Consider the following 25556-nt stretch of genomic DNA (forward strand, 5'->3'; position numbering starts at 1 on the left):
GCAAAGACAACAAGAAGAAAATCAGAATTTTTTCTCAAAACCTAGATTCTATCAAGGATTCAAGAGAAAAACATGAAAGAAAAAGTCAACCTCTCATTATTTCTCATTGATAAACTGATCATAACAAAATTCAACTTCCTTTTACACGTTAGGCCTTTGTATTTATAATAATAAGAAAACCTTGAGCAAAAGTAAGACTAAGCCTATTATGGAAATTTATAAAATAATAAAGGAAAATAATAGCTTTTATAAGGTCGTGGCATAAACTAAGCCTTTTGTGCCCTTGAATAAGAAGTTAAGACATCTTTCCTCTAAAAATCCTTCATCTACGACAATTTCATAGAAAAACCTCTCTTTCTTCTTTTTATTTTTTTTTTAATTTTTATTTTTTTATGCCTTGATTTTTGTTTCTTTTAACTGATTGGGTGAACTCAATTTTGGTCCACAATCTCCTAATTTGGAAGGTCTGCAATTTTTCTGAGCAAAGAGAGCATGTTCTTCCTAATTCTTTCTTCTTCCTGCACACGGGCAAAAGTAAATGCGGATTATTTTATAAATAACTGAATGTTAAGTGGAATTGACCAATTCTATCAACAGAGAAAATTTTCAATTGGATTGCACAGGAAAACAATGTGACTTGATATACAAAACCAAGGACAATAATCTCTCCAAGATCCACATATTGCCAAGGAGCACATTTTAATGTTCATCATAGCACATGAACTTTGATGGCCAAGTGGTAGGGTTAGCCTGGTCGGTGCTAGTGTGGGCCAGCCTGGGCATTGCCGGTGGAGTTTTCTTAGTGGCGATAAGAGAAAATTTGAAGATAGTTTTTTTTTTTTTAATGAAATTCGTGTGGATGAGGAATTTTAGAGGTTAGATCCCATGCATGTTTTCAATGCATTTACTTTTCTTGTTCAAGGTTGATGTGTCAATCTCTTTGACTAAACTCAAAGTGATTATGAATTATATTTTAAGTATTAGTGTTTCTACAATGCTACATGTAATTACCTAACATACCAAGACTTTGACCACGAAAGATCTCATTCCTAAATGTATCAAAGTGGCTACTACGTACAATTCCCATTTTGAGTTCACATTCCTTTGAGAATTAATAGTTAATATTATAAGTAATCGTGAGTTCAATTTATTCTTATTAACAGTATTTCATAAAATAACAATTCATGTGGTCCACTTCATTGCATTGTAACTACATCAACATATCACTACGAAGTCTCAATTTCCATAACCATGACATATCATCATTATACGTGACTTTAATCTTCTGCATAAATCTCATTAACAAACCTAAATTATATTTAATGTAAATCAGACTACACGTATATAATATGACATGTCCAATATTATAATAATTTAAGATAACAAACAATTTTTTATTAAAAAAAAAAAAAAAAAACACAAAAATGTCGTACAAATCAATTAATCGGTCTCCTGGTGAGTGCAAACGATCATATCTTAACTATAATGTGGAAATGGGACCCATTATATATCACCCAACATTCAACTGCCCAGACTATACGTTACTTAATGATGATGATGTTTGTGGTCGAGGTTAGGCGGCATGCCAAGTTCTCAACAGAGGCGGGCGGAGTGCTGCCTCAGCAAAACGTCCAAATTCTTCTTCATTATTAGAAAGAGAGAGAGAGAGAGGAATTCTGTATAATGGCATGGTTCCATGGGCAGTGGACTAGTGGGAAGGAATTAATAGCTAGATTGGGAAATCAAATAAGCAATTAAAGACAAGGGAAATCAATTGCTTCCAAAAAGAAGAAGAAGAAGAAAAAAAATACAGAAACGGACACGTATTCTCCTTTCTGCTCATGAGATATTTTCCTTTTTCGTTTTCTTATAGCAAGTGTCAGCGTCCTCAGCCTCATTCGCTAATCACGCATTCCTAAGGTAGCTGGTCAAGCACTTGCTAGCCATGCCATCTTTTACGAGGAAGAATTGTCTTCTGTAGTTGTTTCTTCTTGTTGTAATCCCTGGAGATATTAGTTTGCAGAAGCCGCCATGGGAGGCACCCAGTTGCTGCTCTTTCTTGCTTTCTTTTCTGCTGGAATGCACCTTATTAACTCGCTTACAGATCCTCGTGATAGTAAGTACACACCATGTTTGTTGTTGTTTTTGTAAAAAGTGTTAAAAGTGATGATTAAGTAACTAAATTTACCTATTCCTATCTATTTAAGTTTTTGGGATAACTGGTAATTTGACAAAATGATAATGAGTTAAGAAAATACATGATGAACTGTAAACCTCAAGGGGTTGGCTCAAGTATATTAGGTTTAAGGTTCGAATTCTTTTAGGTGCAAACTATCTGTAGGGCTACGCCTGTTTGAGAAGTTAGAGTCTTAGCTGATCTATATGAAAAGAGTGCTTTGCATAGGTATAAGGTTTGCCCAATATGAGTGGGAACATGAAGTGACCCTACCTTGAAGGATTCCTTGTCATAAAAAAAATTAAAAAAAAAATCGAATAAAATGCATTTTAAGATTGAATTTTTTTTTTTTTTTTTTGACGAAAAATGGGAATATGCTAAACTGGAAGAACTTTGCACATGTCAAAATTCACGATCTTATATGACAAATTTACATGGTGATGATATTTTCATTTGGGGGTAGCTACTTGGTAGTAGTGTAAGAGAGTAGGGAGAGTAATGTGATACAAATTTTGTGTAAAAGTCATTCAACTTCATACTCGACGAACTGCGTTTGATTCCGTACATAACGTGATGGCTGGCTCTAATGCCAAATGATATAAGCGTTGTATAGAACTCATCACCCTTGAAAACCGATTTATAACAAGTGGATGTCCAAAACTTTATATGCATATGATTAAAATTGTAATTAAACCATTTGAGACACTTAATGATTGTAACGTAAGGCAATGGTGGCGGTAATGTTTATTTTGTATTATGTATAGCTAGTACTGCTAACTCCCATCTATACTTTCTACTGTCAAATTTATCCTACATATAGTTTCCTTGTATCAAGCTTATGATTAAATTTATATTGGTGCAGCCTCTGCACTCCAATCCCTGAAGGAGTCGTGGGAGGACACACCATCAAGCTGGGGAAATTCACATGATCCTTGTGGAACACCCTGGGAAGGAGTTACTTGCAACAATTCTCGGGTGACTGCATTGTAAATATCTTTCTATTACTTACTGCCTCCATTTCTTAGTTTTTCTTGAACCTTTTTTTTTTTTTTTTTTTTTTTTTCGGGTCCATTGTCGATTTTTTTTATTTCAATTATTCTTAGGGGATTATCAACCATGGGCCTCAAAGGGCAACTCAGTGGTGACATTGGAGAGCTCTCTGAACTGAGATCCTTGTGAGCATTCTTCTTCTTCTTCTTCTTTGAACATTGCAAATACCTGCATCAGTTTCCAACAGATAACAAGTTGTACAACAAAACAGATTCTTCTGCTCTGTTTTTTTGGACATGTCTCATTCTTAAATTAGCATGTCTGTTCTGTTCTGTTCATTGAAGTGGTGATATTATTCAATTTCCAGGGACCTGTCATTTAACCGAGACCTCACAGGTTCCCTGTCTCCACGGCTGGGAGATCTACAAAATTTGAACATCTTGTAAGATCCAATAATAAGCAAGCTAATTTTCCTATCGCCCCTCCATCCAACTCTTTTAAGTAATTTATATATTTCAATACACCGAGACAAGCATGTACTTTTTTGTTTTTCATCTTTCAGAATCCTAGCTGGCTGTGGCTTCAGTGGTGATATTCCAGATGAGTTGGGGAAGCTTGAAGAGCTGTCCTTCCTGTAAGATCTGCCAAAGTTATCTCATAGTACTTCATGAATGAATATGGCAGTATTTTTTTATTTTTTATTTTTCCTTTGTCGGCTTTATCCAGCACTGACACTCCCTCCCAGGGCTCTCAATTCAAACAACTTCATTGGAAACATACCTCCATCTTTGGGGAATCTCTCCAAACTCTACTGGCTGGACCTGGCAGATAATCAGTTGACAGGAGACCTCCCAATATCAACCCCCACTACCCCAGGCTTGGACCTCCTTCTGAAGATTAAACACTTGTATTTTTTTTTTTTTTTAATATATTTAGAACATTGATTTGGGCACAAACAATAGCTTGATTCCTACAAACTTGCAGCCATGTCAACAAGAACCGGCTTTCAGGTTCCATTCCAGCCGAACTTTTCAGCTCTAAGATGGTACTGATACAAGTGTAAGCTGCTGATACCACCCATCTGTTTATATTCAATGTTTTGATGTTTTTCTCCTTCTAAATGTTTGTGGTTGAATGGCAGATTACTTGATAGTAACCAACTTTCTGGAAGTATCCCATCAACATTGGGACTTGTACAGACTCTTGAGGTTCTGTGAGTAAAAGCCACCTTAATTCAACCTTTTTCAGCTACACCTTTTCTTCACTAAATGTCCTAATTCCCTCACATTCATTGGAGTTAAACTATTCCAAATTGCAACAGTCGGCTCGACAGAAATGCTCTGACAGGAGATGTCCCAGCAAATCTGAACAACCTGACAAACATCAACGAATTGTGGGTATTTACTTCTTAGCGTATGTAGTGATGCTGTTTTAGCATTATCATATTGGAGGTTACTTAGCTTTCTTGTTCATGCATTTGTGTCTTCCTTAGGAATTTAGCCCAAAATGGTCTGACTGGCCCTTTTCCAGACTTGAGTAAAATGACCGCCCTCTATTATGTGTAAGTGGATGACATGGGGTTGCCATTTGTGGTTTTCCATTTCTCTAACTTGTTCTTTTCATGAACTGAAGAACCTTACTCGATGGCTTATTTTTACAGGGACCTTAGTAACAACTACTTTTACCCATCCGAAGCTCCAGCTTGGTTCTCAATCTTACCATCACTCACCACTCTGTAAGTCTTTAGTAGGTCGAAGATCCAAAGCTCGTTTGCTAATGCTTTTTAAGACTGCTTTTTGCTTTTTAGGAAAAAAGCAAAAGCATAACAAACAATTTAACACACAAAATACTAAAAACTACTTTTATATTTATGTCACACAATGAAAAAGCTATAAAGACATTCTAAAAAGCGTTAGCGAACAAGCCCTGAAACTCTCCCTGCATCTCTCAAAAAGAACATGCAAATAATAGATCCAATAACTTTCTTGACTTATAGCATATGCTAATGTGTGATTTGTGATTTGTGGCACAGGGTTATGGAATATGGAAACCTTCAAGGGCCTGTCCCGCAAAAACTCTTCAGCTCTCCACATATACAGCAAGTGTAAGTTCTGATTTGTACAGGAGGGAGCATTAGAATTTGACAATAAAGAGAAACTGTAAGTTTGACAATTCAATTCCTTTACATTCTCAGGAAATTGAGGAACAATGAATTTAATGACACATTGAACATGGATAAGGAAATCAGCCCACAATTACAGCTTGTTGATTTGCGAAACAACCAAATAGCCGCAGTAACGCTTGGCAGCGCTAAAAACACAAAGGGAGTAATGTGAGAGAGCTTATGGCCTTTAATCTTCAGCTTGAATGATATTTGTATTTTCTCCTAGTCATCAACCTTATTTGTAAATTTTACATACTTCAGATTGATTGGAAATCCAGCGTGTTCTTCCCCTACTATCTCGAATTCCAAATCCTGCCAGCTTCGGGAACAAACTACAAAGCCCTATTCTACCAGCCTTGCTAATTGTGGGAGCAAATTATGCCCATCTCAGAAGCTTAGCCCTCAGAGTTGTGAATGTGCTTATCCATATGAAGGAATATTATACTTCAGAGGACCCTTTTTCAGGGAATTGTCCAATGCAACTATGTTTCAGTCACTTGAAAGGGACATGTGGATTAAACTGGGCCTCACTCCCGGTTCTGTTTCTCTTCAAAATCTCTTCTTCAATAGTGAAGACTATCTTCAAGTGCAGCTGGCTCTCTTTCCAGCAGAAGGAAAATATTTTAATAGATTAGAGATTCAGAGAATTGGGTTTGATCTGAGTAATCAAACTTACAAACCGCCTAAAGAGTTCGGACCCTACTATTTTATAGCATCTCTTTATGTTTTTCAAGGTTGTTCAAATCACATCTCCTTATACTCTAATCTCTCTCTCTCTCTCTCTCTTCTTCTCTACCAACATTATATTTTTCATGGGTTAAATTCACTTTATCCCCTAGAGTTTCAGGAATTTTTCAATTCGAACCCCAATGTTTAAAAATTGGCAATGTTTCAAAAATTTTCAATTTAGACCTTCCGTTATTAATTTCCGTCAAATTGGACGAAAATCTATGAAATTACGTAATTACCCTCAATGCTTTTTTTTTTTTTTAAAAAAAAAAAATTGTCCAATTAGACAGAAATTACAAATGGATGGTCTGAATTGAAAATTTTTGAAAATTAGGGGGTAGATTGCCAATTTTTAAACATTGAAGTTCGAATTGAAAAACTCCTGAAACTTCAGGGGTAAAGTAAATTTAACCCAAAAAAACTTAAATCGATAAAAAAATGTAAATTTAATAATATTTTAACAGTTTCTTTCTTTTCTTTTCTTTTCATTTTAGCTCAATATTCAAAGAAAAAAGGCCGTATTATGAGCAAGAAGATGTTGGCAGTTCTTATAGTTTCTGTTGCTGTAATGTTGCTTCTTTTGGTCTCCATTGGATATTGGCTGGTAATGAAGAACAAAAGCGGTAAGTAAAGTATTTTCACTACTTTATTTGAACCAGTTTTTATTTCTTTTTTCTATTCATCTATTTCTTTATTTCCAAGGCTGGTAATTAATGAATGCTGTCAAGGTGACTTTATGCTGTAAACCAATAATCAGATATTAAAAAATAATTAGTTTGGTAACTGCGGAGGCAAGAAAGGAAGTCAGAATTTTTACTTCCATAATCAATCAATTACCAGAAGAACTATAAACCAAACACATTTCATCCTACCAATGATAAAATGGAAAATTATAAGGTAGAATTCTGCAGCTTGCTCTGTTCCTCTGTTTCATTATTTTCTTTTAATGTATTTCTTTTTGTGTTGGAATTCATAATTGCAAAAACAATCATTTGTAACGATGTGCTTGCATAATTGGACAGGGAGCAGAAGACAAGTCCCATTGTTTAATGACGGTACAAATGGCGCACAATCCTTTCTTCGAGATTCTGTGAACCTTGATGAAACTAGAAGAAAACCAGATGTGCAATATTTCGATCTGAGCAACATAGTTGCTGCCACAGACGATTTCTCCTCGTCTAAGAGGCTTGGACAAGGTGGTTTTGGCCCGGTCTATAAGGTTAGTTTCTTGCACGTACACATTAAATGTAAACACTAACAAATATTACTATTCCTATTTCAGTACAAGTTGAGAGCATCTATCCCATCCTTTTTTTATTTTTTTTCATACATTTAAAATAAAATAAAATCAAAAAATCAAAAATCAATCATTAGATTGTAAGAAATTTGATTTAAAGTATGTCATTTATGTCACATATATTATTGTAATTATAAAATATATGTAATTACGGTTTTCAGTAATTTATTCCAATTAAAGCTTATTGTATGAAATCAAATATTCTGAATTAAATTGCTGATTTAATTCTTGTGGAACAAGTATTTGATTTCATTATTGATTTTATTTTGTGGAATCAATTAGCTGTATCGATTATTTATTTGATTTTTTATTCCTTGATGGGAGGAATAATTAAGATAACAGCTCTAATTGATGACCTATCTATAAATAAGACATGTATATTCCATCAATTGGCACTCGCTAGTAGGCATATGTCAGAAGAACCTCTCAATATTTTAGTTTTCCAAATTTTGTTTCTGTGAAGCTGTTCTTCAATTGGCTTGAGCAAAGCATGGGTAGAGGTATTTATATAATTATTCATTTCGCTGCTAATTTTATTGAATTCTTACATGTGGTATCAGAGCCTCCTCTATGCCATATTTGCTCAGTCTAATTTTTAGATATGCTTGATGTAAATTTTTTATTTTTGTTTCAATAATATTCATTTTGTTTAATTAATTATTGAAACAAAATTAGCTTGAAACAAGCTGAAACCCAAGATATTTTTTTCTTTGTTGCACGGTCATGTTGATACTTGTTTATGTTGACATAAAATAAAGGGAAATTATATATAAATTCCTTAGGTTAACGCGTTTTTATTAAATACTCCTTAAGTGTTTTTTTTTTCGGAAATTAACTCCCTGGGTTAATTGAAACTACAATAACCTCCCTACCGTCAAAATTTTTTTTATAGCCGTTAGGCCACTCAAAACTCCCCGTTTTATCTAATTAAAATATTAATTTTTTATTAATTTAATTTAAAAAATTAAATCTTAAAAATAAAAATAAAAATTTGAAGGGTGGCCAAGGGGTGGAGGTGCCACCCTTGGCCGCCCCCAACCCCTATGGGGTGGTTTGCCCACCCTTGGGGTGGCTTGTGGCCACCCCTAGGTGGTTTGGGGTGGCCTGCGGGCCACCCCAAACCATCCATGGGGTGGCTCAAGCCACCCCTTGGGTGGTTTGGGGTGGCTCGCGGCCACCCCTTTCCACCAATGGGGTGGCCGCGTGCCACCCCATGGGTGGAGATCCTAGGGGTGGTTTTCCCACCCCCGAGGTGGCTTACGGCCACCCCATAGGGGTTGGGGATGGCCAGGGGTGGCACCGCCACCCCCTGGCCACCCTTCAATTTTTTTTTTTTTTTTAAGATTTAATTTTTGAAATTAAATTAATAAAAAATTAATATTTTAATTAGATAAAACGGGGAGTTTTGAGTGGCCTAACGACTGTTAAAAATTTTTGACAGTAGAGATTTATTGTAGTTTCGATTAACCCAAGGAGTTAATTTCAGAAAAAAAAAAAAAAACACTTAGGGAGTTTTTAATAAAAGCGCGTTGACCTAAGGAGTTTATATATAATTTTCCTAAAATAAAATGCAAGCTAATGAGTACAGGAAACTAGCTGTTGACCCAAAAATGAAATCCACGCCCATGCACTGTGGCCCACTGCCCTGGCCTCTACAAGCGGCGTTTCGCCACATAAAGGACCGTTTTTTTCCCACCTGCAGCGGCGTTGGCCGCATAAAGTGAGCAGCAGCCTGCATCGGGCCGCATATGACTCAAAGCAATGGCAGCCCTGCACGGGTTGCCTGTGGGTTTGGACGGGGCCACTGATCCCCGCCGGTCAGTGTCATCTGGGCTACTGTGCGGTGGTCCTGATTGATTGCCGCATGAAGTCGGCAACCCATCACAGTTCGAGACCATTAGGCTATTCAGTTTATCATGCTTAAATGTTACATTTTTATTTATCTTATGATTTAAATTGTTCAGTATTAAATTATTGTTTATTTAATGCATGAAGTTAAGGATATATTTATTCTTTTAATTGTTTCAATATAAATTGGTTGATGCCTGGACTTGAGAATAATTAACCAGGCCACATATGTTGGTAAATGTTTATGGTACTATCCAAAATTGCAATCAGAAAGCTCTAGTAAGGCAAGTCTTGGGACTTAAGTGTGCCGCTGTGCGCCCCTTCACTTACCTGGGACACTGTCTGGTTGTACTTTAGAAAAATATTGTTTACCCACTGACATGTTGGTTTTGTCTTTTATTCTTGGGAACTTTAGTTTTGGCATCTATACAGTTATTGGATGTTAATGAAGTCGTGATTATCATAATAATTTTGGGACAGCCACAACATCCCGATTTTATAATGATAATTGCATCAAGATCATATATGTGAACTTCATAAAGAAAATTAACATCCTGTTGGAATTAATTCATAAATTTAATTACTAATCCCCACAGGGACGTTATTATTTTTATGACTTAATTAGAATAAGATAATAAATTTAACTTTAAAAATAAAATTTCTCTTAGGCCCACAGGTACGGAGAATTTTATTTATTAATGTTAAATTTATTAGTCCTATTAAAGAGTAAATTTCATGCGTGACGCAACATTTGCCCACAGGTAGGTTGAAATTTACTATTACATTAGCATTGGTTAATTTAAATAAATTAGATGTTAATGAAGTCATAATTGTCATAATAATTTTGGGCGAGCCACAACATCCTGATTTTATAATGATAATTGCATCAAGATTATATATATGAACTTCATAAAGAAAATTAACATCGTGTTGTAATTAATTCATAAATTTAATTTGCCAATCCCCACAAGGACGTTTTTATTTTTATGACTTAATTAGAATAAGATAGCAAATTTAACATTAAAAATAAAATTTCTCTTAGGCCCACAGGTACGGAAAATTTTATTTATTAATGCTAAATTTATTAGTCTTATTAATAAAGAGTAAATTTCATGCGTGATGCACCTTTGCCCACAGATAGGTTGAAATTTGCTATTAAATTAATATTGGTTAATTTAAATAAGGTTATTTCATGGCATTAAAGTATATTATTTTTCTTGGTTATTGGATGTACTCCTACTGCTTTAATTATTAGTATTTTATGTTCCAATAATTCCTAGTGGTAATTTTTCCTGACTGAAAAGAAAATGTGCTTTTCACTTTGGAGTATTTGGAGACTAAATTGGCATTTCGTATGGACGAAATCAAGTACGCCACATGAGATTATTAAACATGAACAATTGTAGTGATTTAAATCGCTTAAGTTTCAACGTTCATGAAATCTCATATTAAGTAAAGCATTAGGGTTTTATTCCTTAATGTTTTGGGGCCAAAGAAAGGTCATTGAGGAACATTTAGTGAGTTCCAATAAGGCTTTGGCCTGCACCCTAATAGAAAAGCTTTAAAGTAAAACCTTTTACAGTTTCAAAATGTGCGTGAGCACATTATGGAAATAGAGGACATTACAGCTCATTATAAAGTTCCTAAAGGTTGAGTTTTTGAGTCATTTTTATTTTAAATTCTCTCATCTAAATATGGTATTTTTCCAAATATCTTGTGGCACACATAAGGATAACTGATCAATAAAGAAACTTCTGATCATGTGTGTTCAAGAAGATGAGAGATTAAGACATGAGTTACTCATGTTACAGAAAAGACCTTGATAGGCAATCATGTGCAATAGTTGATGAATGAGAACAAGTTGCCAACAAAGTGTTATGGCAATTAAGATACTTGTTTTTCCTACACTAAGGAAAATTATGGGCATATAAAGAATGATTGCATAAAGTATCATAAATGACTTGAAATAAAGGTAATCTCATATATTTATTGTGTCATGAATCTCTTTTATTAACTCTCCTAAATACTGTGTGGATTGAATTTGGTTTAGCGGTCCACGTTGTCAACATAATGTAGGGTTTTCTAAATAATATTTGTTTACAATTGGAGGTTGTTGGGATCTATAGATTAATTTTAAAATTTCAGTTATGTCATTTTGACCTTAATAATGTTTTTATATATTCCACACTTCTTTTAGAAATTTAATGTCAGTTATGAATCTCTTTTATTAACTCTCCTAAATACTGTGTGGATTGAATTTGGTTTAGCGGTCCACGTTGTCAACATAATGTAGGGTTTTCTAAATAATATTTGTTTACAATTAGAGGTTGTTGGGATCTATAGATTAATTTAAAAATTTCAGTTATGTCATTTTGACCTTAATAATGTTTTTATATATTCCACAATTCTTTTAGAAATTTAATTTCTATTTTAGTTTGTTAAAATCAAGTTTGAACATTATTAAAAAATTTTGAGTGGAATATTAATTGATCTAGATCCCAATTTTTGAAAAATTAATCCATGCATATAAATGTTGACATAAAGCAGAGTCTTATGAATGAGAAAATCCTCTATGTTATGGCATTGGAGATTGAAAAATATCTCTATAAAGAATAAAATGTTGATAAATCATAGAGTTTTTACAACTCTTGAAATTTAATATCTTTGGTATTTATGTGGACTTCATTAAGGAAAAGTAGACCAACTATACCACTAAATATGCCAACAAAAGGGTTTTTGAGATTCTTGAGATCATATACAAATGTAGACCTTTTCCATACTTTTTGCCTAAATGGTTAGAGATATCATATCTCTTTCGGTAATAACCATATAACGTTTATGTGTCTCTATCTTCTAAATTATAGAGTTTGGGCATTAAATGCTTCAAGTACCTATAAAGTAGAAGTAGAGAAACAAAACAAAAGGAAGTCAAGATCGTAAGATTTGATAGAGGCAGATAGTATTATGGTAGGTACATGAAAGGGGGACATGAAAGGTAATACTAATATTCTATTCTCCTAATGGAGTCAAGCCTTGAAAGCCGCTGTGTATACATTTAATTGGGTTTCATTAAGGGTTGTCCATAAGACACCTAAATTAAGGAATGAATGGAACCAAGTTCAAATTGTTTACACATATGGGGTTGTCTTGCTATAGAGAGGATTTATAATCCACACCTAAGGTAATTAGATTCAAGGACAACTAGCGGAATTTTATAGATTATCAAGTAAACTCCAAGGAGTTTTGGCTTTACTGTTCTTCATTTAGTCCTAGAATTGTTGAGTCTAGATATTCAAAATTTCTAGAAGACGCTGAACTTAGTGGGAGTGCTTATCCTCAAGGGATTGAATTAAAGGAAGTACAAGAGTTGACTGAAGCCCCTTCATATGAAAGATGTTTGAACCAGAATCGGTTTCAGAACAGTCAACTCATAAGGAACAAGTTCATAATGAACTTACTCAGACTTTGTCAAAAGTAAATGAAGTAGGATTAAAAAGATTCTCTAGAATAAGGTGACCAACAATCCCTATTGATTATGTTGTATACTTCCAGGAGTCTGATTTTTATGTCAGACCTAAGGACGATCTAAAATTTGTTTTCACATCATTTTGGGTGGAGATAACTTCACATTGTGTTTCAATGCCATGAAGGAGGAGATGAAATCCTTGGCTAAAATTCAAGTCTGCAATCTTGTTGACTTACCAAAGGGAGTTGTAGCCATAGGCTGCAAATGGGTTTACAAAACCTAAAAGGATGCTTCCGGGTAATGTTGAACGATATAAGCTAGACTTGTAGCCAATGATCTTACTCAAAAGGAAGGCATTGATTATCATGGTATGAGTAGCTCATTTTGGTTTAAAGCTATATCAAAAGGATGTGAAAAACAATTTTTCTGAATGAGAACTTAAGGAGGAGGTGTACATAAGACAACTTAAGGGTTTTATTGATAACAGTCAGAAAGTTTGCAAATTAAGGAAATCTATTAATGGACTAAGATATGTCTCTCATCAATGGTATACAAAAATTTTACAAGGTTATTACCTCACATGGGTTTATTGAGAACCTTGTTAATCATTGAATATACCTTAAGGTCAGTGGAAGTAAAGTTACATTTCTTTTAATCCTGTATATAGATAATATTTTACTTGCAAGCACTAATTTAGGTTTGCTACATAAAGTTTCTCTCACTAAAGTTTTGGGAAAGATTCAGAATGAAGAACTATGAATTTTCAGTAGCACCTATTATTAAAGGAGATAATGTCCCAAAATGTATTGGAACAAAGGCAGATGAAAAATATTCCATATGTATGCACAGGTCTACATTAGACCTGACATTGAAATAGCAATTAGACTATTGGGTCAATATAGTATTGTGGAATATGCAATGAACCAAGAACTACAGTTTAACCTAAGGATACACTTACCATTTGGTAGTGTTTATTCAGGTTTGATTTTGCTAAATGTGTAGATAGTAGAGAATCAACTTCAGTATATATGTACTGAATATGCAGTAAGCAGACTACAGTTGCTACATCTACCATGAAAGCAAAAGTCATTACATGCTATGAATTAATTACACAGGCATTATGGTTGAGACATTTTTGTTAAAGGTCTCAAGATTGTCGATTTTATAGTTAAACCCATAAAGATCTTCTAAGTTAATTCTACTACAGTTATCTTTTATAAGAATAAACTGAGTAAAAGCAGAAGTATGTATATCGACATAAAGTATCACTATGAAAGAGAACATTAAGTGACAATAAGTGTCTATTGAGCATATAAGTATTGAATTAATGATTGCGGATCCCATGACTAAAGGTTTACCGGTAAAGAAAGTATAAAGTCGTGTGGAATATATGAGATTCATTAATTCATTTGTACTTAGTTTCTCTTTAACTGGTCTATAGACATAAAGGTAATGTTATAAAGATTTTTGCGCGCATATATATTATTCTTATCCGTGGGGATGAAATTAAAGTTGGACCCGAATGACTTATAGGAAGTTCATTTATAAAGTACACTATCCATAAAGTACTCATTTAGGGATGTATTACACATCGTGATACATGGAAGGGACGGCTTATCATAATAAAAGCTTTACCGCTATGATTCGTGTGTAGTATTCCTTAAGTGAGTGAAAGGATTCCATGAATGGTTAGAATAAATAAAGTATTGGCCATATCATAGAACTGAACACCATAAGGAATTTATGTGTCATAAGGGCCAAGTGGGAGAATGTAAGAAATTTCATTTAAAGTATGTCCCTTATGTCACATATATTATTGTAATTATAAAATATATGTAATTACGGTGTTCAGTAATTTATTCCAATTAAAGCTTATTGTGTGAAATCAAATATTCTGAATTAAATTGCTGATTTAATTCTTGTGGAACAAGTATTTGATTTCATTACTAATTTTATTTTGTGGAATCAATTTGATGTATTGATTATTTATTTGATTTTTTATTCCTTGATGGGAGGAATAATTAAGGTTACAACTCTAATTGAGGGTCCCTAACCTACCTATAAATAAGGCCTGTGTATTCCATCAATTGGCACTCACTGGTAGGCACATGTCAGAAGAACCTCTCAATATTTTAGTTTTCCAAATTTTGTTTATGTGAAGCTGTTCTTCAATTCGCTTAAGCAAAGCATAGCTAGAGGTATTTATATAATTATTCATTCCGCAGTTAATTTTATTGTCAATTAGCATTTAATTATATATTGAATTCTTACATAGATTTGTAAGATATATGAGATATTTATGGGTACACATAGAATTACAAAGGGATTGAGGCTTACACGTTGACGTGGCAAGAGCTACGCCGGTTAAAAAAAATTCTCATATTTGATTAAGAAATAATAAAAATTTATTCTTTCGATCATCTTCATATAGTGAATTGATGAATTTACTATTTAATTTGTGTGAGACCCACATAATAAGTTCACAAATCCAGTTATTAATTTATTGGATTTGCAAAAAGAGATAGTTGAAAGATGATTGTGTATTATGCCTCTATTAAACTCGTCCTCATAATGTCTACGGAACGTGACAAGCATCCATTTGAAGAAAGTGATCGACGGGTGCTTGAACGTCTAAAAAAGTTATGAGAAAAATGATTTTCCCCTCTTTTGAATTCAAGAATTAAAAAGCAAAACTGATCAGAGACGATTTCAAAGAGCAAAGAGAAGAACCAGAAGAAAACAGAGTCAAAGAGGGACGAAGCTCCAACGAGGAACAAAGAAAACTGAGCCAAGGAGACAAATGTTCAATGACAATGAATTTTTTACAAAAAAGATTTCTTGTTCAGACCCACGAAGGAATAAGGATGGATATATGTGTTGACAATGAATCCTGAAGTTTTAATTATGACAATTTTTTTGTTCAGACCCACAAAGGATTTCTTGTTGCAGACGTTCAGACCCACAAATTTCAATGCTTGAACCACAATTAAAGCAGACGTTTTTTAAAGAAATTTGTCGAATCATCATTTCAAGTAGGGCGGTTTTCAATCAAACCAGCCTTATAAAAAAATCATATCTCGAGTTTCTAACATGGGATGTAAGCATGCTTGGTGGCATTAAAAAGCTAATTCAAATGTTGTTTATTGGGTCAAAACGAGATCTAAAGAGAAGATTAAAACTTTGGAGAGTGTTTCTCATTTGAAGTTACGTTTGAACGAGTTACTTGTTTGGAAGCCGGTTCGAACAATTGTTTGGTAGGTTTGAACAAGGATTTTATAGAAGCACTCCATTGAAGTCTCGTCTAAAGTTAGGTTCGAACAAGCCACTACTTGAATTTAAATAATACTTTAACATGCACCTAGAGCAATATTTGATGGAGGGATTCTCATGGTGGTTTACATGCATGGCTACATCATACATGCATACTATATATAATGTTAAAAAAAAAAAAGAAAAAAAAAAAAACAGATAATAAATGTTAATTAATTGGTGTAAGTTCCCATTATAATTGCAGGGTCAACTAGCCAATGGACAGGAAATAGCAGTGAAAACACTCTCAAAAAATTCAAAACAGGGCATTGAAGAATTTAAGAACGAAGTTAAGCTGGTAGCAAAACTCCAACATAGGAATCTTGTGAGGCTTTTTGGTTGTTGCATTCACAAAGGAGAGAAGATGTTGATCTATGAATACATGCCAAACAAAAGTCTTGACTTTTTCATCTTCGGTATGCATTCTCTTCAATCACCACTCATTTTCAATTATATAAATGTGTGAGTAAAATTTTATATTTTTTTGGCATGTAAGTATTGTTTTCACTATGTATTATCGATGGAATCTTAATTTCATGTTTTGGGTTAGACGAAATAAGAAGGAAATTGTTAGATTGGAGAAAGCGATTTGACATTATTTCTGGAATTGCTCGAGGAGTCTTATATCTTCACCAAGATTCAAGGCTAAAAATCATCCACAGAGACCTAAAAGCAAGTAACGTTCTACTGGATGCGGCAATGAATCCAAAAATTTCAGATTTTGGGTTGGCTAGAATGTTTGGTGATGATCAAGATGAAGCAAATACAAGAAAAGTTGTTGGCACATAGTATGTCTCTCTCTCTCTCTCACACACACACATGCACCTACAATGCTACTAAAACAAAACTTAGACGACCATCATTTTTTGTTTTTTGGTGTAATTGCAGTGGATACATGTCTCCAGAGTATGCAATGGAAGGATTATATTCTATAAAATCAGATGTCTTTAGCTATGGTGTCTTGACACTAGAGATAATCAGTGGCAAGAGAAACAATTATTATCACATCGGAAGTCCTTCCCTAAATTTGATTGGATATGTAAGCAAAAGCCTAAATTTGATTGAATTTCACCCCAGGTGGCAATTACTCTAAAGATAAAAACTCTTAAATTTCTTGTAGGTATGGGACCTATGGATGGATGGCAAAGCCTTGGACGTAGTCGATCCATCATTGGGTCAGGAATATTCCACTCATGAAGTTTTGAGATGCATTCAAATTGGACTCTTATGTGTGCAAGAACAAGCCACAGATCGGCCAACCATGCTTGAAATTGTCTTCATGCTTGGAAATGAAGGAACTGTTCCATCTCCGAACAAGCCAGCATTTATCAATAGAAGTTACAAAACCATTAATTCTGGTCTGGATTCCTCAGGCTCTAAAGGACCACCTGCTTCCTTAAATGAGCTGACCGTCACCATGCCTGAAGGTCGTTAAACTTGTGTACAACTATTTGATCTCTACATTTGTAAAAGTTGGTCTGTAAAACTATGAATGTTAAGTAACATGATGCTTCTGAGTTTTATCTTTCACGTCAACCTTATTTCTTTTGTTGGTTTAATGACTGACATTGGCAGTCGATAACGAGTCAACTATTCAGTTTCCTTAAAAGCTCATAATTTATTTTCAGACACCATGAGTTTTATTTTCAGTAAATGTAGAAACAATAAAAATGATTCACACTTATTAATACCATCCCATGTACTTAAATAGTTTTATCCCCAATACAAATGAGGATACAAATGCATCGTCATGAAAGGATATGGGTATTTGTTCATGAAGAAAATTAAAGGATATGGAAATTGGGTGGTGATGTAGACTGGGAGAGAACTACAACCCTATTGACTCCATAATTTTAAAAATCTCTTCAATAATTACAAGTTCTTATCAAATAAATCCTCTAAAATTTTTTTTTTACCCCTTCAAAAGTTTTTGCTTTAGTTTTCCCACCTAATTATTAATATTTGGGTTTCACCCCTAAATGTAGACCAGATTGCCCATAGCTTTATAAACGGCATGGCCTCCCAATAAGAATGGTGTAACCTCCCAATCGATGTTATTCAATATGAAACATTCTTGAGAGAATTTTTCCCTTATTCCCCATAATTATATTCTTAAAAAAAGTTAGGATTTATAGAAAAGTTAGTTATTTGCAAGTTTTTGTTCTCACTACAACACATTTCAGCAAATGGGATTTTTTTTTTTTGTTAATGTAAATTAGTCCAAATTGAATTGCACCATTAAATCACTATGATCAAGTCCAAAGAAACTCATACTTATGGCATCAGCAACTGGTGATGGGTAATACCATCGACTTTTTTGAAGGCGACCAAGTGCCTTCTTGGCCCATGGGCCATCGGGCCCCTTTAACCTTCGGTCCACAAGCCTTGATCCATAGGGAAGATTGAGTGACCTCTCAAGTTACACACTAGCCGATGAGTGTTCTACCATGAAACAACCCTTAAGTAAACCATCAGTTAATGGCCCCACGATTTGAGCATCGAATTGGGCCGTTGGCCCATGGCTCTAGCTTTGGCCGATCTACCTAATGGTTGATTCGTGAGGATGTCTTTCCTTTCCATTGAAGCTCTCGTTCGATGTACTTTCTTTGTTGGGCACACTTGTCTTACTTGTAATGACCAATGTCATGTTAAGAGAGCCACAAACCCTAGGCCAAAGGTATGCTCGATATTACTTTAAGCCCTACTGCCCTAGTTATATATATAGAAAACATTGTATTGACCTAAGCATCAAAGTGTCTCTGCTGATTTCTCTAGCGAGTCACCCCTTGTTTTTTTCTTTTGCAAGTACCCTGGACCAAGTCGAGGGCCACATAGCGATCAACTGTATCAACCGCGACTAAATTTAACATCAAAATCTCCTTGAAAGAAAATTTAAGATATCCCACAAGAATCAAAAAGCCATTTTCTTGATTACAACAAATTGCATTAATATGAAGTCCCCATCACCTTTAGTTATGATAGTGGCGGGAGTAGTTCAAATAATTAATGTGGCCAATATTAGATAAGTCATGAAAACACCCTGTTCCAGCAAGAAATTGATACATCAATACATCATATCATATACAAAGCAATTAATATCCAGCTCCAATTTGTGGCTAAAGCTGCTCCTGGGTCACCAATTAATCAATTCTAGACAACTAAGAAGCAAGTTTCTAGTTTTTCCCCGATCATATCCCACGCCAGTGTAATAAAATAAAGTACTTCCTTTTCTTATTAATTTTTTTTTTTTTTTTACATGTCCGCCATGATAAAGAAAAGTAAAAAAGAGATTCAAACTAATAACATCCGCTTCATGAGGTATGGTTTTAAGCTAAACTACCCCTAAGGACTTCTTAATTAGTTTCATTTACACAAGTCGCTCGCATTGACATTTTTCACATTTCCTCTTTTAGGAGATTTGGACCACCACCTAGATTTCAATGCTTTTCGCAACCTCATATAATTAGCCAGGACCCATATATCTAATCTTCATTAGGAAAACCATGTTTCTTGCTAAAGCGGTATTGATTATTGAATTAAAGGATCTTACAAGTAATCGAATATATGAAACATATTATTTACCCTCATGCATATGGTTGGTTTTTGGAAAATATTTGAGATTGTACACGTGTTTTACTATAATTTTCATACAAATTGACGTAGCAATTCATAATTGATGAATTGATTAAGGATACATAAACTATCATGCCATTTTGTAAAGAAATTTGTACTAAAGGCTATTAAGTCACTCTTAATTTTATGGTACAATTGGGTTTACAATTTTGAAAATAGCGATTTAAAAATGTGTTTGTTTGAAAATGTAATTAAATGTTTGACAAAATTGCATTTTGGTCTTTAAAATTATAAATTAATATTTAAAATAATAATTTTTTAAAAACAACTTCTTCTTCATGATACGTGAACTCTAACATATTGAGCTACACTCGAGAATATGCCAAATTGTCTTAAAAGATGTAAAATTGACAAGACAAAAAGATAAGTACTGAAACATTATTAACCTCAAGAATAATGCTACACACATTATCACTTCCGCACTTTCTCTTTCGCACTCTCTAAGACGTGGCATTACTCCATCCTTAACCGTTGAAGTAGCTTCTTGAAAAACCATTCTCGTGGTAGTTTCTATTTCCTCCATTGTGCACCTTACTTATTAAATATCTCACCTACTTCCCAGACTTTAGTACTCCTGAATCTTTTGAGTTCTGTTAATTACCCCTATTCAAGTTCAGTTTGATCGTTAATCTTAGCCCAATCCCACCGACACACAGCAATCTTGTTGGTCAACCTATAATCTTCATCGGAAAAACCACCATGAATCCGGCTAATGAGTTATTGAATACATCGTTGCTTCTCTCCCTACTTGTTTTCCGATTTTGCATTTCCCTTGACATCATTTCCTTGAAGCAGCCCGTTAAAGACGGTGACATCCTGGTTTTGAAAGGAAAAACCTTCGCACTTGGGTTTTTCAGCCTGGGAAGCTCTGGCCGCCGCTACGTCGGAATATGGTATAACAAAGTTCCTCAACATACCGTTGTGTGGGTGGCAAACAGAGACATCCCTCTCAATGACACCTCCGGAGTCCTCTCCATCAACGGCCATGGAAACCTCGTCCTTAATAGCCAAACCCGAAGCACCCCAATCTAGTCTACAAATGCTTCAATCTCAACCACAAACAATTCTATGGCTCAGCTCTTAGATTCTGGGAATCTTGTTTTGGTTCTATGAGACAGCCAAAGGGTTACATGGCAGAGCTTCGACTATCCCAGCAATACTATGCTTCCGTTGATGAAACTTGAGCTGGACTGGCGGACCAGGTTTAGCCAATACCTAACATCTTGGAAGTCCGAAGATGACCCGGGAACCGGAAACTGCTCATTCGAGATTGACCCAATTGGGTACCCACAATTGTTCCTAAACAAGGGCGAAACTCCATCGTGGCGGGGCAGACCTCGGACTGGCCAAAGATTTAACGGTGTACCTGAAATGAATCATAATTTTACTCTCAAAGACAGTTATGTGAATAATCAAGATGAGGTCACGATTGTGAATACTGTAACTGACCCTAAAGTTTTTATTAGACTGGTGTTGAATGAATCAGGAATCGTTGTTCGGTCCACGTGGCTCGAGGCTAGATGGTTTGTGTTTTGGTCTGCTCCGAAAGAGTCGTGCGATATGTACAAAGAGTGTGGTCCAAATAGTTACTGCGACCCGTACAATCCAGACAAGTTCCAGTACACATGCTTACCTGGGTTTGAACCCAATTCGACCCGTGATTGGTACTTGAGAGACGGGTCGGGCTGGTGTGTGAGGAGGCAGGGAGTATCCGCGTGCCACAGTGGATAAGGGTTTGTGAAGTTGGCACGTGTGAAGGTACCGGATACTTCAGTAGCACGTGCGGACATGAATCTGAGTTTGGAGGAGTGTAGGCAGGAGTGCTTGAGGAATTGTTCTTGTACGGCTTACACCAGTGCAGACGAGACAAGGGGAGGGATTGGGTGCTTGGCATGACACGGGGATTTGGTGGACACTAGAGTCTACTCCAATGCAGGACAAGAATTATATATACGTGTGGATGCAGTCGTGCTAGTTAATTTTCCATTTTTATAACTTTTTCTTTATCACTATTTTTTGAATTGGAAAATGTTATCTGAATGTCTATTATATATTTTATCTTGAATTCTAACCCGCCAGCAACAAGTGGATTTTTGTAAGATTTTCTAAACTTGTATTGATGTGTTCCTTATTTTTTTATGGCCTTATTTGTCACATATGCCCCATTTGATCTTGATATAATGAAGACAGTTTCATGCATTCCCCTTAGGATGATGATCATGTTATTAGATTTCCTCAATTTTATTGAAATTCGGATAACTTAAGAAAGTGAGAATGCAGAGTTCATGTGCTCTGAACAATTTAAGATGCAGGATTTACTTGTTCAGGACAGTTTGGCCTGCAATCTCATCTGTTAGGCTATTTGAATTTATGTAAAATTCGAAGAGCCTAATAATAGGAGATCCTAATCATTCTCTTAAACCCATAGTCCTTTCTTCCTCTCCCTTTTTTCTTGCAATTTTCATCAATATTTACTCGTTATGTTCAATTACCCTCTTCGATTTGTGATGTCAATACAAATAATGTTTAGGGAAAACTTCACTAAGCCCCCCGAAGTTCCAGCTGATTTTACAAACACCTCATGAATTTTCAAAACTCTCACTTAGGCTCCCTAAACTTTGGTTTGCTCTCACTTTTGACCCTTTTAACGTTAAAGTCAAATAGTTTGACTTTTTATACCCATTTTACCCTCACCCCAAAACTGCACCGTTTTGTGTCCTAAAACTACAACACCTACCCAGCCCAAAACAACGTCGTTTTAGGCATTAATTTTTTTGTTTTTTTTTTTTTTTAAAAAAAAAAGAAAAGCAAAATATTAAAAAAAAAAAAGAAAAAGAAAAAAAAAATGAAATCAGGGTGGCTCCAGCCACCCCTTGGCCAAAATGGGGTGGCCGGACCACCCTATTTTTGGCTGAGCCACCTCCTGGCCGATTTGGGGGTGGTCGAACCACCCCCATGGCCTAGGGGGTGGTCCGGCCACCCCCTTGGCCAAAAAAAAAAAAAAAGGGGGGGATCGGGTGCATTTGGGGGTGGCCGGACCACCCCCACGGCCAAGAGGGTGGTCCGGCCACCCCCAGACCGGCCAGGGGGTGGCTCAGCCACCCCGATTTAGTGTTTTTTTTTAATATTTTCCTTTTCCTTTTTTTTTTTTTTTGGAAACTTTACTGAAGACCCCCGAACTTCCACCCATTTTGAAATACTTCCCTAAACTTCAAAATCTCTCAATTTAGTCTTCTGAACTTTCAATTGCTCTCAATTTGGACCCCTCCGTCAGATTTTAAATATTACATGACGTTTATACCCCTGACTTTTGTATAAAATTTCAACTTCCAAAACATTTTTTTATTTAAAAAAAAAAACAAAAATCAAGGATATTTTGGTATTTTTTTGTATTTTTAACTGCAAAAATTGACGGATGGGTCCAAATTGAGAGCAATTGAAAGTTCAGGGGACTAAATTGAGATATTTTGAAGTTTAGGGGGGTATTTCAAAACGAGTGGAAGTTCAGGGTTCTTCAGTGAAGTTTCCCCCTTTTTTTTTTTTTTTAATATTATGCTCAAAACGACGTCCTTTTGGGTTGGGTGGTGATGTAGTTTTGAAGCCTAAAACGGTGTGGTTTTGGAGTCCAAAACGACGTAGTTTTGGTTGAGGGTAAAATGGGTATAAAAAGTCAAATTTTTTGACATTAACGTTGAAAGAGTTTAAAGTAAGAGTAAACCAAAGTTCAGGAGGCCTCGGCTGGAAGTTCAGGGGGGTTTTCTGAAGTTTCTCCTAATGTTTATGTTAAATTACCATTTATGCTAAAAGTTTATAGGAATAAAAAAAAAAAAATGTAAATTTAAGTATTTTATTAATATTGGACACTCACCTTATGTGTGAGTTCAAACTCTCTTGTACTCAAAACAATTGCTTTGATAGCATATTAAATCACAATTTATCTTAAAAAGTTGGGTTAAATTCACTTTATCCCTCTGGAATTTCAGGAATTTTTCAATTTGAACCATAATGTTTAAAAATTGGAAATGTATCCCCCTAATGTTCAAAAATTTTCAATTCAGACCTTTCGTTATTAATTTCAGTCAAATTTGACTGAAATCTATGAAATTACGTAATTACCCTCAATGCTTTTCTTCTTTTTTTTTTTTTTTTTTTTTTTTTTTTTTTTTTAATTTTTATCCAATTAACAAAAATTAGTAACGGATGGTCTGAATTGAAAATTTTTGAAACATTAGAGGGGTACATTGCCAATTTTTAAACATTAGAGCTCGAATTGAAAAACTCATAAAACTTCAGGGGTAAAGTGAATTTAACCCATTTTTCTTCAGACTCAGACAGAGGAACTTCCATTAGCACTGGTTTGATTGTTGGGATAGCAGTTGGCAGTGCCATTTTGGTTCTGGTCCTTCTGGGGGTAGGGACATACGCTATTCGGCGCAGAAAAAGCCATTGGAATGAGTAGACCATTCGGTAATTACTCCATAAAATATTTGTTATTGTGTAGTCCAAGATTCAGGAATGCGATTGATTGCAGCCCGTGTGCGCACAATCGCACGTTTGTGGTCGAGTCTCCTCATGTGCGCAAGAGCACACGCCTTGCTCGCTTGTCTAGACCTCTCTAGAAGTGTGCTTGATCGCAGGTCCCCTGCAATCGATCGCACTACCAGAATGCTTTTGCTTAACTCAAATCTTCTCGCTTTTTCTCAATTTTGTCCTTTAAGCACTATACTTCCAAAAATGCTATACTTCTTCTAAACACCTATAAAACAAAGAAAATACAAAAATGAAATAAAATAGCATAAACTAACAAAACTAAGGAATTAACAAATATAAGTTGAGGGCTAAAATATGAATATTTTAGCAATTAACAAAAGGGTGCTTGAATTATGTGTTGTTGGGAGTGCTATTCAATGGTTCCACTGCTAGAGGTGTGTTGTGGCACTCATGTGTACAAGATCCGCCCAATACTGATGAGGACAAGCTGGACAAGGAACTTGGGTTTGGTATCCTTCTAAGCTCGGGAGGGAGTGTAGGTAAGCACTGCACTCCGGCCAACGACGGAACTGCTGCTAGGGATTTAGGCAATCAACATGCCTACCCCAATGCCGGGATTGTAATAGATGGAGATAGACGTTTGGAAAAGCGTTCAATGGTTGTTGGGAAGGGATTTGAGGGTAGGTCCCGCAAAAAAAGATAAAGAACCTGCATCTTCTTACATGAATGATGCATTAAAGGAGTTCACTGAGACAGTCCGTCTAAAGAAAGACTTGATGATAGCTGAGGCTATGAGGGGTAAGCAAGACTCTGGTAGCTCAGCCATATTTGATCCTATAACCAGGTGTGTAGAATTGTTGACTGAATTTGTGCCCGATCTTGATGATGACCGTTATTTTAGAGTGGTTGAACTACTAAGGGACAAGGAATTACAAAGAGCATTGATATCCATGCCGAAAGAAAGGAGGCTTGCATGGATTTCACATCTCTAGGCGAGGTGCTAGATTGTTGTGTGTTGTCTACTGTTTTCTGAAACAATAGTTATGTTTTTATGCTTTAATTCCTATTTTGTAATTTGGAACTTGCTCTACCAGGTTGTTGTGTGTTGTCCACTGTTTTTATGAAACGTACTTATGTTTTTATTCCCATGTTGTAATATGGAACTTGCTCGATCTACCGTACTCTTCTCTTATTTGCTTAAATCTGTAAGGAAACTACCATTTGTTAGCATATTTAATTATTTATTGTAATCAATTATTTTTTAATGGTATGCTAATGTTATTAACGGAATCTTATTTATTGGAAGCTGTTTCTTTTGTTTTTTCTACTGTTATTTGCCCAACACTATCTGGAAAAGCAAGGATATATGTTAGTAGTTTTTGCATTTTTTATCTTTTGAGAAAAACAAATCCATTATTTGGAAGCCTCCTTTGGGATTATATGGTATATCTCA

General features: G+C 35.2%; 2 protein-coding genes and 1 pseudogene across 2 annotated transcripts; all 3 read left to right on the forward strand.

Annotated features, from left to right (window-relative positions):
- The first annotated feature begins 1939 nt into the window (after positions 1 to 1939).
- Positions 1940 to 25095, forward strand: LOC148584553 (leucine-rich repeat receptor protein kinase HPCA1-like). Its single transcript, XM_088518500.1, has 17 exons — positions 1940 to 2116; positions 3039 to 3162; positions 3280 to 3351; positions 3534 to 3608; positions 3729 to 3800; positions 3912 to 4073; positions 4151 to 4225; positions 4308 to 4379; positions 4488 to 4559; positions 4659 to 4727; positions 4827 to 4901; positions 5199 to 5270; positions 5361 to 5498; positions 5592 to 6064; positions 23938 to 24067; positions 24536 to 24761; positions 24844 to 25095. The coding sequence occupies exons 1-17, from the start codon at positions 2032 to 2034 to the stop codon at positions 25093 to 25095; spliced, it is 2244 nt and encodes a 747-aa protein (XP_088374626.1). The 5' UTR covers positions 1940 to 2031.
- Positions 6583 to 17494, forward strand: LOC132169988 (receptor-like serine/threonine-protein kinase SD1-6). The gene is made up of 6 exons (XM_088518114.1): positions 6583 to 6682; positions 7082 to 7278; positions 16185 to 16395; positions 16530 to 16767; positions 16868 to 17018; positions 17100 to 17494. The coding sequence occupies exons 1-6, from the start codon at positions 6583 to 6585 to the stop codon at positions 17412 to 17414; spliced, it is 1212 nt and encodes a 403-aa protein (XP_088374240.1). The 3' UTR covers positions 17415 to 17494.
- On the forward strand, positions 20230 to 21343 carry LOC132169990 (G-type lectin S-receptor-like serine/threonine-protein kinase RKS1 pseudogene; annotated as a pseudogene).
- Positions 25096 to 25556: the final 461 nt, after the last annotated feature.

This window comes from Corylus avellana, chromosome 7 (assembly GCF_965113065.1).
Source record: "Corylus avellana chromosome 7, dhCorAvel1.hap1.2, whole genome shotgun sequence".
Classification (NCBI taxonomy): Eukaryota; Viridiplantae; Streptophyta; class Magnoliopsida; order Fagales; family Betulaceae; genus Corylus; species Corylus avellana.